Below are 18,591 nucleotides of genomic sequence, written 5' to 3' on the forward strand. Positions count from 1 at the left end.
TCTAGACTTGTTATCTTACCCCTTTCCCAACTTTCCCCATTATTTTGCCAACCTTTCCCCTAGCCAATAAATCCTTGGGAACAGATTTCCTGCAGAACTAATTACCTCTCATTGTGCCACTCTTGTTATCGTACCACCATAAATTGCTCTGATACAAGATGTTGGCAAGACAACAAGTCTAGACTCTCTCTGTATATATAGTACATTTTTATATGTGTGTGAATGTGTGTATTTATGTATTAATATATTGCAGGCCGCTGGGATGGATCTGACTGGATCAGTCATTCCAGGACTTCTAGGATTTTACAGTTCACAGGCTGTGCTAGGTGCCTTGCAGGCAGATACTGAGACATCATTCCACATATTTCAACCCACTGTGTTTGTGAGATGCTTTAAAACACAATCCAACAAAGTTTGGATTAATAAGAGTCAGGGAAGGATCAAGGGAGTAGCCTTACTCAGATGACATAGTACTTCAGCAAAGGCCAGTGCACAGTATGCTGAAATAAAAAATAGTTTAGGTATCAATAAATAAAACACAGAAATCTAAGTTGGCTGAAAAAATGAAACAATTTATCTTTTGCTATTTCCATATCTGACATGTAGAGGCAAATACGCCGCCAGAAACATCAGGGAAGAGATTGAGCAAGGAGGGATTCAAGCTGAACTTATGACTCTAAAAGGCATTTTAATCAGTCAGGTTCCAGTGTCCTGGCTTATATAAATGTAGGAATGTTATTCACCTCCTTTGCGAAAAAAAAAAAAAAAAAGACAGAAAGAAAAAAAGAAGAAAAGTCCACAACAAAAGCATCCTAAGGGGTTGTAATAACATGCCAAAGACATAAAAACCAATAAGGGTGGAAAAAAAATGGAGAAGAGTTTTATTTTCAGGAAATTGTTTCTAGTGAAGTATACATTTTTTTTTTTCTCAGGTGAAGGTTCATTTTGGTTGAACTTTCTGTCAGTAAAAACAACAGTGAAATTTTCTATTTCGGTGGGGATGTCAAGTAATATTTTACATATGTTGGAGCTTCATTACAGTTGTTTGTGTATCTCTCATCATGCACAGTCTCTTCTTGTTGTCGTTTCTGATTTTTTGATATATTTTTGTGTTTCAGATATTGATGAATGTGCTTCAGACTCCCACCAATGTAACCCCACCCAGATCTGCATAAATACTGAAGGGGGATATACCTGCTCCTGCACGGAAGGCTACTGGCTCTTAGAAGGCCAGTGTTTAGGTATGTTCTTCAGAAATGCACTCTAAAAGCCCTTTGGCAGTTGGTTATGCTAGTGAAAAAAAATCTCTTCTGCCATCCCCATCGCTTTTATCATTACCAAGGATGGGTTGTTGTTACAAGAGTTTACCCAGCTCTGTATTTTCACAGTTTATCTGCAAAAATAGGAAACTTCTTGCAATATGGGATTTGTGCATGTGTGCCTGTGACTAGCTGAACTGTTTTTACTGAGCATCTTTGTCGTGTGCACAGTCAACCCTATGCTACGTGGAAACTAATGTCTGCCTTATGTTGTTAAGTGCCAGCAGTACTTGGCACTCAGGCTCCCTCGTGGAACAGAAATGCAGATGTGAATGCCATATGACGAGCATCCATGTCTCACATGGGATTTCCATATTCCCAGTCTGAAAGGATCCCTTTTCAATTCAGATGAATCACAAGTAAATGTACAAAAAGTCCGATCTGTTCCCAAACTGAAATATCCTTTGCACATAGTTAGAGTCCTGCCCGAAAGAAATCAGTATTCGATACCAAGAAACAGACCAGTAAATCCCTGGATTCACCCAACCCTTTTGCTTGGGGACAAGAAAAGAAAAAAAAAGCAATTCTGAAGTGGATGCAGCTCTGTAGCTTCCAAGCAATCTTGTCTCAGTTTTGTTACTTTCCTTGCAGCAATGTCCTGTCAACCCCTTAGCTCAGCCCTGTTTAAAAAAACATCCCTCCACAAACAGCACAGGAAAACATGCCAGGCCATTCCCTCGCTTACCGGGCCCACGGGACAGGGAAGGACAGCGCTCCGGGCGAGCTGTCCGGGCAGCTTTTCTCAAGTTTGCTCCTCAGTCTCTCCCCGCTCAGCACGGGCCGCACTCCAGAGCGGCCCCGTCCCCTCCGCTGCGTTGAGTGCACCAGGTTAGCGAGAGCCGCTGCACCGCTCAGCGCGGCACCACAGAGGGGACGCGGACGTGGCAGGCGGCCTCTGTGGCAGGGGGGTCTGCTCGGTAGTGTTGCCAACTTAGTTCTCCCCGATAACAGGCCAAATGTAGGGACAGAGTGCAGCATTCAGGATTTGGATATGGATTTAAAGCACTTTGCTGTTTGATGTATATAACAGGGAGCTGATGTGGTGGCTTCACTTAGAACTGAGTATCTGCTTATGCTATTTTAAAAAGGCCGTAACATCCCAGTGCCTGATTTAAGTAATTATGGGGTAAAGTATTACAAGGCAATGCAGAGAGGTAAAAGCAAATAGCGTTTAGAGTCACTACATTTTTCTCTGAGTGTCGAAAACAGTCTCAGTTTTCCATGCTTTTCCACTGGCCTGGAGAGGTGATTTTTGCTGGCATTAGGCAGTGAAAGACCATTCAATGTAATCAAAGGGCTGGACTGGGTTTTCGGAGTCAGGCTCTCTTGTTGCGCTGGTAGTATCGCAGTTAGGGAAAGCTGCACTTTTGTACAACCCTGTTCTACGGATTCCACTGATGTTTGCCCAAGAGGAGCTGCCACAGCGGTGCCTACATGAATCACTCACAGGAAGCAGCCTTGGAAGACTAAAGTCCTTATCCTCAAAACATAGCACACTTGAAATATAATCTTGCAAAACGAGAAGCATTTATTAAAATTAATGTATTATGCCAATGAATTGAGCATTAATTTGCTTAAAACCAGTGTTACTTTTTGCAGGATTTGGGCCAAACCTATCCCTTGTGTGTACATACCATAGCTGACCCTGGCCTTTGGGTTATCTTGCTATTTAGACTGAAGTGGAAAAGGAAAGCTAGTAAGGGTAATGCACAGTGTCCTTGTGCATTTTATATAGAGAGAATATTTCCAGGATTTTTGATATTTTCAGAATGACTTTCTGAGCTTTTCTATGGCAAAATTTCCCCATTAAGGCCAACAACATAGACTTGAATTACCGGATGTAGCTACTTATACAACAGTTTCACAGCATTGTTGTTTTTATGGTATTACCACATCTTGTAAATGTTCAGATCATTTGAAAATTTGGTTTCTCAAAGCAATCTTAATATTTAACACCAAAACAGGAAGCTGCCAATTTAGCTAATAAATAATGAACTGCTGGGATTTGTGTAGGTAACTATGCCTGTGTATCCAAGGGAGAATACTGCCATTCTGATTTTTGCATGTGTTGGACCTTACGATGGAAGTTGCTTCATCCAAGCCTATGCCTTTGGGTTTTACTCACTCTGGCAGACTCACTGGAGATAATAAACTTAGTTTTCTATTGCACTGACTTAACTTTATGCCAGTAGAACTAGTTCAGACTAAACTGATGTGAAAGAGGCTTAACAGAAAAAGAGTTAGACACAGTATGTCTGCTAGGATGAGTGGGAAGGTTACAGAAGGTCTAGTTCAGACAATTCAGCCTTCTGTTGGAAAGTGTATGAGCTGATTTTGGGAGTAAGGGGCACTTACAATTTCCAGCAAATTAGACAGAAACTGCAGATCCTCAGCATCATTGAAATTTAGGCCAGGTGTCATTCCCTCATTCTCTCTTCTGCTGTCATATGAGATCTGCAGGGGTGGATATTGAATTGGGGGTAATATTTGCTGAGATCTGATTGCATCTGTAAGGAGAATCTGAGCGGGAGAATTCTGAACTTTGTGTTCAGAAGCATCACTGGAAGGATGCAAAAGCAAAGCTTTGTGGGCAGCCATAAGAAACCTCCATAAATCAAAAGCCAGTTGATACGAAAGGAATTGTAAAGTTTTGGAAGACACAACTGCACCAGATCTTTCATTCCAGTTCCTAGGCGACGAACAAGAGTTTTCTAACACATACTATCAGATTTATTGGGTTTATGGAAGATTTTTAAGGTACTGTCATTCAGTAAATTAGCCCTGTTTATTTTACAGCATTTTATTTTGCTTATTACAGTCAAATATATCTATTTCTAATGCTGCAATTCAGCCAAGACTGTTATTTAATTTTGGCAGCAAATTTGTTTTTCACATTTTATCTCATGTAGTTTGTTGGTTAAAGATTCATATAAAATGGAAATGGTAATGTGCCTATTGGGGAAAAAGTCATTAAAGAATACCTTGTCAAAAAAAAAGAAGTGGTGCTTAGAGACAAATATGTCTTGCTTTTCTAGGTAAGCTTTGGTACAGGTGGGGGTGAAAACGAGTTTCTCTCCCGATTCTGACAAAACCCCAATATGATGCTGACACAAGCCACGAGTGCATGGTCCCTACGAGAGATGGTCCCTGAGCTTTCTGATGAAATAGCACTAAGCAGAATGTTATGTGCATGACCGTTGATTCATAAGCATTGATATGTCAGATCTGTATAAGTATACACTGCTGAATTCTTTTGGGTAGAGATGTGTTATAACTGAAAGTTTGACTGCTACATCTGTGATTAATAGGTTGGCTAATTTCTTTGTTACTGGTATAGCTGATTCAGCGTGTGTGTGTTGCTGCAGGTGAACATGCAGACCACTCTGTTTTTCCTCTTTTCCATTGCAGACATAGATGAATGTCGCTATGGCTACTGCCAGCAGCTGTGTGCTAACGTACCTGGTTCCTATTCCTGTACGTGCAACCCAGGCTTTACCCTCAATGATGACGGAAGATCATGCCAAGGTATGGTCTGTAATCAACCACAAATGAAAGTTTTGGTCCCAACCCTTTAAAATATGCCTTGTATTTTAGAATATGAGTGACCTTCCTAACGTAGCATTCGAAGTTCTTATACTTTTGTCTGTGGCCCCCATGTGAACATAAGTGTTTGTCTTCACTTAGAAGGGGCACAGGAGTGGTATGACTAGTGTATTAGTGGAAATATGCACAGAGGCCCAAACCCTCTAAAATGTAGTCACACAACACTAAAATTACCAAGAACCAGCACTGTGAAGTATTTTGAAGCTATGAGACTCTCCTGAGACAGGAAATCTCAGACAGATCGATCAGGAAATTAGACTCAGGTCTCCCAATCTCTAGACTAGTGTCCTGAGCACAAGACCAACTTTTGCTGTGACGTGCTACCTGAGTGAAAATGACCTCTTCCCAGAGCCTCTCCCCAGCTCTCCAGTGCTGCTAAGCAGCTTCCCACATACTCCAGAAAATAGCCTACTATCCTGTGTAAAGTGATAATGCTGGGAGGACTTTCCAGAAGCTGCTAAGGTCCTAAAGGAAAATAGTGGTTCTGTCATAGCCCTAGGTTTGCTAAGAACATCCATATTGTACTATTTTTCTCAGGTATATCTTGCTACATTTTGTCCCAGGTCTTTGTGTCAAAAATTAAAATAAAAATCTATCTTCGAAATAACTTGATAAACACAGATGCCTTTGTAATAAATACCCAAATGTTCTGTGTGTTTTTTTTAACTATAATCAGAGTATGTGTGTTTCCTTTATGGTGCTTCAGTTGTGAGTGACCATCTTTATCCGTTAGAAACGAGATCAGGAGCCAACAGTCATGTTAGAGCAGAGCTGAGCCTCACTGATTAACAAAGAGTCAGCCTGAACACCAGCGTGCTGCAGGCATTCCCAAATGCTTTGATTCCAGGCAATCTTGTGTTTCCAGTATGCCTTTTCCAGTCATCATCCTGAATTCCAATAAGTAATGACTTGGCTAAATTTTTTCAGACCAAACCATTCTGCCTGTACAGCTAATCTCTTTCAAATGCTTCACAGAAAGGAATCGAAAACAGAGTTCTGGGAGAAGTCACTGATACACTGAGTATTATTTTCCCACAGATGTGAATGAATGCACGGGTGAAAACCCTTGCACTCAAAACTGCGTCAATACTTACGGCTCTTTTCTCTGCCGCTGTGAACCTGGCTATGAACTGGAAGCTGATGGAGTTAACTGCAGTGGTAACTATCTTCAGTTTTCTGGTGCTTTAATTGTGTTTTCTTTTTCCAATGTATTGTTCTGTAGATGCTTTTAAAAGAAGCCTTCTGCACTGGCCTATGGTTAGCAGCAGGTAACTCCAAATAATCTGATTTTCCTTCAAGTTAAAACAGACAGCAAAATCCCAGAAAAGCACCATGCTTGTAAGAGAGAGCTGCAAATCATTTAAAAGAAATAAGTTAAATATTAATAAGCTCTAAGATAATGGTAAAGGATAAGAAAAAGCTTTCAAATATTGAACTAGGAACAAGGAAAAGTAGGAATATTTCTAAAACTCATCCATGATTGAAGAAATTGCCATGAGCATACTGTTGAATGTGTGTATTCCTCTTGCTCTAATGCTTGAACACTTCTGCCTGAGACCTTCCCCAGTTTCCCCTGTCTGACTCTGGCTACCTTTCAGAAACAATACGTGGTTTCTTAGCATGGCTGTTGCTGATCCATTCAGCACATAGCAGATAACTCAGTGTTTATGTCCCTATTCTTTTTCTTCTCTTGTTTTTGTTTTTATTTTATGGCTTTTTTTTAATCGAAGGCAAATAGTTAAACTTGTTTCTGTGCTTAATGTTCCCACAGCCTGATAAAATGAGAGAACCCAGCCAGTATTTCTTGGAAGAAAAAACACACTGGAAAATATTTGTTTTTTAATTTACAGTAAACAGATGTAACATGCTGTTTTTGAGAAATAAGACATGTGATATGCAGGATGCATATAGATTAGTGCTTACAAAGCTGTTCTTGCCTGCAAACCTCATTATTATAAGGAAAAGGATTAAGACTTAAATCCCTCAAGGGTCTTAAAAGATTCAGAGCTGTAACACCTAACTTAAGATTTCTGTTTTCAAAGGGATTTTCTGCTTCTGAGTTAGATTCCTCGGTCTTTTACATGCTTCTGAGACCATCAGAGGCGTAAGCAAGCAGGCTGAGTGCAATGCAACGTAAGCATCACCAGTAAGAAACGGTGACGAGAGGGTAGTGCTTGAAACCCACTTTTGCCCGAGAGCCCGCCGAGACCTGCCTCCATCCCACCCTGAGAGCCCTTTCTGGGAGGAAGGCAAGAGCAGCACCGTGGCTGTGTCACGTGTGGGAGGAGGTCGTGTTGATGTTAACAGGGCAGTTTGTGTCGTGAAGGACTTAGAGCGCCAGGCGCAAGAACCCGAGGATCAAATTCAAATCTGTTCTGCCGAAGCTGGAACAGAGATCTGAATGCTTCTGCACAAGCAGATGCCTGTCATGAGCGAGTTAAATTTTGCTGGATGAGCTTCTTTCTGGGCAATCACTGGTCATAGCTCAGGTTCTCTAATCTGTTAGATCAATCCATGGCCTCGCAATTTTTTTATCTTAAAGACGGGACATATTCTCACTCCAATTCAAACAGAGAGGCAAAGAACTTGGTACTCCCAGGGTTTTCCCAAGTTCCAAAGCTCTTCCATGTACATTAGATGTGCTCTACAGTTCCCGCCATCTTGGGCCCTGTGGTGGGATAGTCATTAAAACCCCAGAAAGGTCTAGGAATAGTGAAGATGCATCTGTTCGGTATGAAATTTAGGGCACTCAGGATGTTAAGTGCCTTCTGAGCATTGGTTTTATGAGTCTGGTGGTGCTGGGTCACCTAGAGAAGGAGTTTGATATCTCAACTCCTTTATGGGGTCAGCCCTCGGTCCTTGTTTTGGCAATAATATGTTTTTTTTCCTCAGAGAATTTACTGAGGCAAGTCACAATAACAGGACTATGTAGGTGTAGAGTTCCTTTCATCTCTCTCCTGATAATGTGGTTGTGGACATAAAGTCACTTGAATATATTTGTACTTAAAATACTTTCCAGTACATCTGTACAAAACACCAGAAGTGGATAAATGGACGGAGCCCAGTTTAGAAGAAAGGGAAATTCAGTCTGAAGAGTAAAAGTGATTTGCCTGGGAGAGTCACTGTGTCAGAGCTGGGAATAAGAACCTGGGAGTTCCTGGCGAGGACTCCGGCCTTTGTTTCTTTCTTCCCCTGAACTGGGAAATAAGGAAATGATTAACAGCAGCCTCCCTCGGAGTAGCGCCTTTGCATGTGCGTTCCCCTTAGCCACGCTTCCATGCGCAGCTCTGAGGTTCGTCTGCTCACTTGAACATGGTTCTGCAGAATACAATGGCTGGTCAGGTCATGAGTAAAAGGGCGGGGGGAGAAGGCATGATTTCTGCTTTTAATCAGAGCTTTCCCAAGCTGCCTAGCTTCCTGGGTATCTGGAAGATAACTAGACATTCCAATAGGTCTAACGCAAGCTGAGATGAGCTTGAAGTCTTACTGGAATGCATTGGAAATAACTGACTAAGGGCTAAGAAACATAAAACAGCCAGGGTTGGCTGCAGGAGTTCTGCTGGGACGCATGTGTCTTTGGGAAAGAGAAGGTTTTTCTTCAGAAAAAGAGAGAGAGAGAAAAAATCCAACAAAATCTCTCCTTACAAATTACAGTTGCAGCTTTGATGCTTGAGTAGCTCTGCCTTTGCTGTAAAACAGAACTGAAAACATGGTCAATTGGTGACAGGTATTCTGAAAAGAAAAATGAATATTAGTACCATACACCATGTCCAGTAGCAGGCTTGGTTTGCCGAGGAGGAAAGGGTCTAACAAAGAACTCGCAATAGTATTTCACCAGGCTGCCACAAAGCTCTGAGGAACTGGGGGCGCCAACCTGGAGCCAGGGTAGTAGGTGCCCAGTCCAGATCTGCCTGGGGGGCTGCTATATTGACTGGGGTGCCAAGGACTCTAAGCTTTGTTTTACCACTGCAGACATGGACGAATGCAGCTTCTCCGAGTTCCTCTGCCAGCATGAATGTATGAATGAGCCTGGTTCTTACTACTGTGTCTGTCCTTCGGGCTATATTCTGCTGGACGATAGCAGAAGTTGCCAAGGTAAGAACATTCCAGCTCTGATTAAAACCGGGCTGGGAGTGGGGACTAGGAAACAGGTCCTGTGCCTGGAAAGAGGCTTTCAAGGACTGAGATGCTTGGTCTTGGCATTGCATAATGAAATACTTGTAGGGGACAGTTATGCAATTCTGCTGAGAATGTCATCACATGAATAAATCCACTGAGGTCACTTGGGGCACTGGAGTAAGAAAGACATTACTGACTAAGAAGCAGTTACACTGTAAAACCTTCAGATGCACTCCTCTCCTTTGCACGTGTCTCTTCAGTTAGCAAATGCTCTGAGGTCAGAGAGATTGAGCAGCAAATTTTACTTTGCAGCACTCAGCACCTAGGAGCACTCTCATAGGCAGAAATGAATGTGGTAAAGACTGATCTTAAAACAGGATCCATTTATCAGAATGCCACTTCACATGGTGCAGGGGATTAGGGACAGTTCATTAACATGAAAGATGTTTTTAAGGGTGATGTCTTGCACAGATTTCCCCACATTAGCATCATTCTTGTTTCTTGTGTTTTAGATATCAATGAATGTGAAACCAGAAACTTCACCTGCACTCCACAGCAAACATGTTTCAATATCCAAGGAGAATATAAATGTTTAGATCCAGTCAGATGTGAGGATCCTTATATCCAGATTAATGAGAAGTAAGTAGCACCCACAGCCACAAAAGTAAATTCTACCTGTATGAAGAATATCTAGACCGAGCCAAACAAACTGCACTTTTGCAACATAGATGTGAGGTGTATCTAAAGAGCTATAGAGACACGCTGTTGCTGTATTTGCCATTAGCAAGCTTTATAAAAATAATGGATTGCAATTCCTTACCAAGTCAGCAGGTGGGATAAGATATGACATAATATGATATGATATTCAGATGTGTGGGAATTTAGACTGCAAAAACACTTAACAGTGAGTACAGAAAAGAGCAAGTTTTGTAATATAATGAGACATATAGTAGCATTACTAATTGACTCAATATATGCTCAAACACAGTTTGTTTGTTGATATGAATACTTTCTGTAAGTATTAACAAGGTCATGTCAAAGAAGTAGTTTATAAACATTAGATGCTAGTTATTGAAGAATGAGAATAGTTGCCTACTGCTTAGAGGTTAAATATGCTGAAAAGTCTACAGGCTGATTTACACTGTCTTGAAAATGGACATGTCTGAATGAGGTTGTTAGCACTGTGACTGTCTAAATTTGGAATTATTTGGCCAGTGATTCTTGCAGTGGAAAAAAAAATCCCATGTTTCTGAAATTTGCATATTTCTTCTACCTTTTGTATGCTCCTTCCTGGGGCTCAAATTATTTAAACCTCAGACAGTTCTCCATATATTGCAGTCCACTGATTTTTATCCATAGTATTTGCAGTCAACCAAGTTACTTGAGATTGCTTGGGAAACTAACAGATTTTATGGAAAACCAAGAGATGAAGAATCCAGAGCTTCCAGGACTTTATTTGTGTGTTCACATTGTCCTCTGGACACGGGCAGCTGAGGAGTGGGCACACTCTGCCACTTCTGGCTCAGAGCTGGTGGAGTCTTAAGCTAGAAGCTGAAATGTCTTAAGTCTCTGTGTCTGAATTTCTCAGAGACCATCTGTGGAGCCCTTATAGATCATCTTGTACCAAAGCTCTGGATTGCTAAGCTTTGTGCTTGGTGGCTTTGGCTTGTGTCTAGATGTGACTGTGTTTGATTTGTAGTATATGTCTAGAAGTGGTCAGTATAAAAGCCAAATGAAGTCTCTGCATCTGTGTTCTCTGTGGAAGGAATTGGGTTTTTCCAATGCCAGGAAGCTTTTTATAGGGCACTCACTAGAGGAACCATCTGAAATTGGTGTCAGTAATGGAAGTTGTAGAACAATACTGCAAAAGAGTATGTCTTTTGCTTATAATTCCTTAACATGACTTTTATAAATGGACATCCTGTCTCACAACTTTATTGCAATTCTTTGAAGCATGCTGTTTAGGGACAGCCTGTGGTTTAGGGACATGGGTTGATAGAGTCTGCTTGCGGCTCCAAAGGCTTTTAACAAGATCCCTTCCACAAGACTTTTAAGGAAATTTAGCAGCTATAAGTAAGAGATCAATCCCTGGTCCAAATGAAGAAAAAGTTGAAAGAGAAGAAATTGGACTGAATTGCCAACTTTCACAGTGGAGTTCAGCAAGGCTCTGAGCTAGACCTACTGTGTCCAACATATCTGTAAGCAAACTGGGAAACAGGGTAAAGTGGCAGCATCTTCTAAAGTAGCTGGGGACAGTAAAGAAAAAGTCAAGCAGAAAAGAATCACAGGAGGATCATACAGATCTATGTGACTGCAGCAGAAATGGCAAATGGAATTCAGTGTAGATGAAGGTAAAGTGAAAAGACAATCCCAATCTCACATATGAAATAAAAACTCTGATCTGATCATAACAACTCAGAAGTAAGGTTTGAGCTATAGGGAGTTCTGATTATAATAATGCTCAAATACTGATTTCTGCCTAAAACACTCGGTTCAGCAGAGATCAGAAAAGCAATAGCAATGCTAGGCATTACTAGGAAAGGAACAGAAAATACATCAGAGTGCTCTTGGAGCACTGTGCCATGGTATAGTCACATCTTCATGTCTGCTTCATGTCTGAACAGCTCCACCTCCTCCTCTAAAGAATTTAATATAGCCAGATGAAGGTTCTTGAAGAGCCACAAAGATGATCAAAACGAGGTCATGTCTTTAAGATAAGGAGCAAATAAGTTAGGACCCGTCAACTATGACGGGGTCAAATACGAAATTCCGAGTTGTACAAGAAGGATGATCAAGTTTTGACAGTTTGCTGTTGCTTCTGATAGATGAGTAGGGGCATCAGATGAGGTCAGCAAGGGACAATTTTGAGAGAAGGAAATGGGTTTGTGCTGCCTATGGCCCACTGGGGCTGTGGGACCTCCTGCCACTGGGTGTAGCAGGCACTAAAAGCTTGTGTGGGTATAAGGGGAAGCTGGAGAGGTTAATGGAAGAGAATCACATTAAGGGCTAATGAATACAAAGAAGGCCTCTGCTTTTAATCTACTAGAGAAAAAATAGAGAGTTTGCTAGAACTTTGCTCTGACCAGGGCTGTTTGTCGTACGTTTTCATGTAATGTATAAAGGATTGTCAAACAAAGAATGCAATATGATCCAATAACGAACAATTTTGAGGATACTAGAGTTTAAAATACTATCAGAATAATAATGTACACTGGGAGGCTAATTTGCACTGCAGAGCTGCTTTAAGGCAAGTGCAGATTTTTTAGTGATCTAAGAAGACTACAGATGCCAAAATATTTTAGCAAAGCTTGTAAGGTGGGGATATAGGTAGGCACAGATAATATTAAAAATGATCAATTTCGTTGCAAGTTTCATTAACTTTGATAGAAAATAAAATTCTTTTATTAATTTCTGCAACCCTATTAGCATTTAAGATTTAGATATTACAGCTTTTTTCTGACCACTAATGATAATCTTCTCTATTAGTCGCTGCATGTGCCCAGCTGAAAACCCTGGTTGCAGAGATCAGCCATTCACCATCTTGTACCGAGTCATGGAGATGGTGTCCGGGCGGTCTGTGCCTTCCGACATCTTCCAGATGCAAGCAACAACTCGCTACCCTGGAGCCTATTACATCTTCCAGATCAAATCAGGGAACGAGGGCAGGGAATTCTACATGCGGGTAAGTGATGCCTGTGCAGGGAACCTGGTATATCCTCTTGTTAGCTGAATTTCTTTTTGATAACAGAACTCTGCCTTTAATGAATACCATTTAAACATTCAAAGTGACATCTTTATATGCAGGCATACAGAGCAGTCTGCTGATGTTCAGGCTTTGTTGGCTTTTTCAGGAAAAAAACCTACACACAGCACATGCACTTTGCTGCAAAGGGCTTGGGCTACATCTTTAAGACAAGATCTACACCCTTACACCTTTTAATAATAAACCATGTTTGTCATGCTCAGGTGAAACTGTTATATGAAACCCTTTTTATTTACTAGACCAACAGAACTTGCTACCTGAAGGGTCACCTTTCCTCAAATTTTTATTTTAACTGTGCATTGGATTTTTTTTTTTAAATGAAGCCCAAAAAAGTGGGCAAAACTCTCTATATTTAGAGTTGACTTTTTGTATTGTTTGCGCTTGTTTATTGTGTTTTTGTCCTCTGAGAATCCACATTTTACATAGACAGCACAGATCTTATGAGGAGCAGCTGAGGGAGCTGGGGTTATTTAGTCTGGAGAAGAGGAGGCTCAGGGGAGACCTTATCACTCCCTACAACTACCTGAAAGGAGGCTGTAGTGAGACAGAGGTTGATCTCTTCTCCAGAATAACGACTGATAGGACAGGAGGAAATGGGCTCAAGTTGCCCCAGGGGAGGTTCAGGTTAGACATTAGGAAGAATTTCTACACAGGAAGAGTGGTCAAGCATTGGAACAGGCTGCCCAGGGAAGTGGTGCTTAGGGAGTCACCGTCCCTGGCAGTGTCCAAGAAACGTGTAGATGAGGCACTTAGGGACGTGGCTTAGCAGGCATGGTGTTGAAGGGTTGCAGTTGTACTCGATGATCTCGAAGGTCTTTTCCAACCATGACTCTGTGATTCTAAATGCCCCCGGCCCGCTCTTTGCACAGTGTTCCCGTGTCAAGTCCGCAGCCAGCAGGTGGAGCTTAGTCATTGCGTTGAGAGCAGCGTGAGGGGAAGGGGAACTGCCCTGGGGAAGCAGCAGGGTGGCCCCTGACAGAGAGGAGATGGCGCTCACGAGCTGGGCCCGTCAGCCTGGCCCGCCTCGCTGCCGCCTCAAACTTGTGCCAGACTTGTGGTAAAACGGGTCCCACTCTGCATTTCTGCTTAACGTCACAGCTCCTGATATGTAAATACTCATAATTCACTGGTCTAGCCATTTATTTATAGGCTCAGCTTGGACTTGCTAGAAGCCAGATCTTCTCAAGCGCCTGAGAACTCGCTTGATTATAGCTCCTGAACTCTTCTGAAAATCTGACCTACCGTCACCTTAACGTAACATATAAAAATCTCTTTGGAGGGTAAGGTTTTGCAATGTTAACATATGTAAGTTATAAGGCAAACTCTGGATATATAAGGCAAACTCTGGATCCGTTCACAGAAGAAAAATACACAAGAACATCTGTGCTCAAGACTCTGCTCCTTAGCGTTTGCTACTTTGAGGTAATAGTGTTTGGCACATCAAACTAAATAATACCTCATCAGAAATAGGTTATTATTTGTGCATATCCTAAATATGTGTTTTCATCTTCTGCTGTTCAGACAACCAGATTTATATATACAACGGTTTCTTTCATGTGCAGTGCTCCCAAAGGGAGAAAGAAGAAATTGTAGAAGATGATAGTCCACAGAAAACACTGAAATATTGCTGAACACTGGGATGAAGTTCTCTCCAGTGAAATACAGTAGCTTCTAACAGTGCAACAGAAAACAATGTAATTTTGGCTGTTTTAGAACCAGAGATCATAGTTTTCAAGAGTCCTTTTTGAAAGTCTTACCTGCTTGCTCTTTGTTTTGTGCACAGCAAACGGGACCGATCAGTGCTACCTTGGTGATGACCCGTCCTGTGAAAGGGCCCCGTACAATTCAGCTGGACTTGGAAATGATCACTGTTAACACCGTCATCAACTTCAGAGGAAGCTCCGTCATCCGGCTGAGGATATACGTATCACAGTACTCGTTCTAAACCTTGAGTTTATGCCCTTGAAACATTGGAAAAGACCTAATTCCTCCTGTGCAGAACTCTGTCAGTACATATAGCAGCTCGAAACCAGATCAGCGTTACCACAGACCCAGTGACCTAAGCCAGTCTGAGGAAGGAGGCCTCTTCGTGCACAGCCTCTACCAGGATGCAGACATCTGAAGACGTATTGTCAGCAGATCCCATACAATTCTCTCTGTGGTTATATATTTTAAGAACTCTTTTTTTTCTCCATTGTAAACATTTCTAGAGTATGAGTCTATGTTTGAAAGACTGTGAACCTTTGTAGCTCTGAGGCTGCTTAGCAAAAAGCACCAAAGAAACTGAGGAAAAAGCTGGCTTTTGCAATCTTGCTCTTTTCATTTTAGAAGGAAAACAGACAAACAAGCCGCAACCAAAACAAAAAGCCACCTCTTGAAACAAGGGATCTCAGAAGTGCTAACTTATATTCCCAAGTATCTCTGGAATTATCAGGCAGGCACTTTTTCTTAGTTCGCCTTGCATTTGTCTTAATTTCATCTGTTTTTCTTTCTATTTTATAGCTAAAATTCATTGTAAATTCATTCAAAATACATGTTGTATTATGTAATCTACTTTCTAACAAAAGTGTCACATGTTTGGGTTCTTTACTGTATTAAATCTTTCTATATAATAGAGAACTTAGAAATCTATCACTGGATGGTATATTTTGCAATGTTTAGGGGGGTATGCTTATTTACACTCAGGCTCTTTGACACAGGTTTCCACTTTCAGAATAATATCCAATGGCTTTAGACCAGAAGATAGAACTTCAGATGTTCAGAACTTTATTCTTCACTACTTTTCCATCTCTAACAGTTTGTGATGGTTAAGGAGTAGCAGGACTAACTGAAGATACGGCAGCAACAAATCTCTTAAAAGACTATTCAGTTCAGATGAGTCCATATTTTTTCAGAGAAAAACAAAAACAAAACACACACAAAAAAGGACTCCTCTTTACATATAGTGTCTCATACATTCCTAACATTGGAGGGAAAAAAGAGTTGAAATGGACTTGAAATAGTCATATAGCACATGCCTCTCGCACAGAGCAGAACTGACTGTGCCTGTACCCAGACCTCAAGTGATGGAGATCCCAGAGTTTCCATAGGCCATGTCTTCTCAGGTATAACTGCTCTGGCCAGTAGAAAGTTTTTATTAAAGTCTAAACTGCATCTCCCCTGTTGTAATTTAAGTCTGTTGCTCTTCAGCCCACTCCTAGTAGAAAGAGAGAACAGTTTATTACATTTCCCTTTGCAGCAGTCTCTAACATGTCTGAAGACTGTTGTCATGTCTCCTCTCAGACTGTTCCTCTCTAGTCTAAACAAACCCAATTCTTTTGGTCTTTCCTCATACATCACATTTTCTGGACCTTTAATCTTTTTTTTTTTCTTGCCTTTTTTTTTTTTGCTTTCATCTGGATTTTCTCCAGTTGGTTCACATCTTTCTTGAAGTGCAGTGCCCAAAACAAGGAAAAGCATTCCAGCTGAGGCCTCATAGTGCTAAGCTAAATATATATGTGTGTGTGTGTATATTTTAGGATTTTAGAAAAAAACTACACTCAAAATTATGTAGTTTAGAGGTATAGTCCTCACTTTGTTGAAGGAGCAGGCACTTTGGTCTCTGATTTTAGGGTCAGGTTTTCATATAGCTTTCTTTAAGTGTTCCTGCTGCTGGCTCTTTTGCTATTCCTTTCCACTTTTTTCCTTACTGGCTTTTTTTCTCTAGACCAGGGCTAATACTAGGAATATTCATCTTTGCTGGCCTTTTGGGGGATTGGGGAACTGGTAGAACTTAACGTTGTGTGGGCAAGGAAATTTGTGAAGATTATAATGCAAGTAGCCTGGAAAGCAGTCCAAGCGTTACATGAGATCCTCATTAAAGTAAGAGTTTTAAATCGAAGATTACAGATGCAAAGTTTTTGCACAAAACAGACCACATGACATGATCAGAAAATTGACTTTCTTGCTCTTCCTAAGAGCTTTGTGAGTTAGTTTAGGGTGGTTTTCTCACAGGTTTAGTAGCAATGAGGCTCTTCTTACTTGTACTCGGCCTGGAGGAAACCCTGGTACTCTGGCCCACAGCAACAAAATGTTCTCTTCCAATTCAAGTGTGCTCTAGGGGTTCCATTTCTTATTCAGTTTTCTACCTCCAAGCTTTAATGGACCAAGAAGGGTGCAGGAAGTCAAAGGGTCTTGTGAGTAGCTCAGCTGGGGTCCCCAACATAGAGAAAACCTGAAGAAAAATATCAGAAATGGGAACATGTATCTTGAAAGGATCATCACAGACCATGGTCTTGGAGGGGAGAATGGAGATAACCAGCAAGGAGGAATGATCGCTAAAACCGGGGTGCCAGAACGACTCGTGGGCACCAAATGGTGGTGGGGAGGCGGGGGAAATGAGGAGGCTCTGGTGGAGCAGAAAGAAGACAAGGAGGAGGCAGGGCCTTGCTTTAAAGGCATTAAGCCCTTCAACAAGCTGAAAGATTGCCCTGTGGATGGAAGCTCTTCTTTCCCCCTTTTGTGCCCCTCTGCTGTCTCTCCTTCATGCCCAGCTGAGGAGTCTGCTCTCTTCCTGCCCTCACATCACCCACCCCTGAGAGGAGGAGCCCTCTGTCAGACACAGACAGTTCCTCCATTCCGGGCTGCTCTCCCATGGCCCCCACGGACCAGCCTGGGTTAACCCTAACATCAGAAAACAGAGGCATTCCATAGCAAAAGACTTGGTAAAAGAGTAAAGCTTGAATACTTGGTTTTAGTATGATCCAGCAAATAGTCGTAAAACAGTATTACACTTTCTACATAAACATTCTGTGCTTTAAAAAAAAACAGTCTGGAAACAAGGGAATTCAGCCACTTCCCAACCGCCATAACATCTTTCATCACTCACTATCACTCCAGCCATCTTTAACTGTGCCAAAATATATGCCAATCTCAAAATAATAAATTGCCAGCAGTTTATAATACCTAAACTCTCAATTTCCTATTCAGGGATCTGTTTCCAATAGACCATTGCAGGCTCATATATTACAGCAAAGAAAGGACTATGGAGGTCAGGTCTTTACCTGATAAAATTTTAAAATGTAAATTTGCAACTGTTGTATGCGTTCATGTTCCCCTCTGAGGCCAGCGCCCACTAGCAACAGACAGATTTCCCACTCCAGACTGGTCAGAAAATGATTCCTTCTTCTAACTTATTATATATACATATATGTATATATATTTATGGTTTTCTAACGTGAGGGGTTTTATTACGTAGACAATATTCTGTTGAAATCCAGATGAGGGCAGCGAGCTGCCTTCTCCCTGGCTCTGCTGCAGGGCTGCCCTGCCTTGCTCCTCGCTCGAGGTGACGGAGCCGGTTCCTGGCAGGACGCAGGGGCCGGGTCCTGCTGCCCGCCTGCCAGCTGTCCCTCTGCGGAGGGGAATTCCTCGGGAAGGAGATTGCCTCTCACTCGGTGCTTGCACAGCACCTGTTCCCAGCGCGATAATGGCAGCAAATACAAACAAAGGCAGAAACGACAGTGATCGCTGATACAGATCACAGTGATTGGGAAGGAGAGTCTGTTCCAATAAATGAGCTGAGTGATTCCTGCTGTTAAGGTTAGGGGGCACAGGCAGATCTATGGCACATCTGTGGCAACAGATGAGCGATCCAGTGCTGTAGATTTGAATGGATCCTGTCCTGGATTATTTGATTTTGAAATATTTTCAGGGAATCAACTCTTTTTTTTTTAATACAAATACATAATGTTATTTCCATGAGAGTTTGTTGGATTCTGTAGAATAATTTTTCAACCTGTGCTTCTC

General features: G+C 41.7%; 1 protein-coding gene across 1 annotated transcript in view; it reads left to right on the forward strand.

The window, feature by feature from the left end:
- Positions 1-15,153, forward strand: part of FBLN5 (fibulin 5) — a 45,432-nt gene extending 30,279 nt beyond the window's left edge. Inside the window, exons 5-11 of the mRNA XM_010215727.2 lie at positions 1,119-1,241; positions 4,728-4,844; positions 5,961-6,080; positions 8,895-9,017; positions 9,554-9,680; positions 12,528-12,723; positions 14,588-15,153. Of these exons, the coding sequence (XP_010214029.1) occupies positions 1,119-1,241; positions 4,728-4,844; positions 5,961-6,080; positions 8,895-9,017; positions 9,554-9,680; positions 12,528-12,723; positions 14,588-14,749 (968 nt within the window). The 3' untranslated portion in view covers positions 14,750-15,153. The remainder of the gene's footprint in view (positions 1-1,118; positions 1,242-4,727; positions 4,845-5,960; positions 6,081-8,894; positions 9,018-9,553; positions 9,681-12,527; positions 12,724-14,587) is intronic.
- The last annotated feature ends 3,438 nt before the right edge of the window (positions 15,154-18,591 follow it).

The sequence above is a fragment of the Tinamus guttatus genome, unplaced genomic scaffold (genome assembly GCF_059628265.1).
Source record: "Tinamus guttatus ecotype Peru unplaced genomic scaffold, ASM5962826v1 Tinamus_guttatus_pri_ptg000048l, whole genome shotgun sequence".
Classification (NCBI taxonomy): domain Eukaryota; kingdom Metazoa; phylum Chordata; class Aves; order Tinamiformes; family Tinamidae; genus Tinamus; species Tinamus guttatus.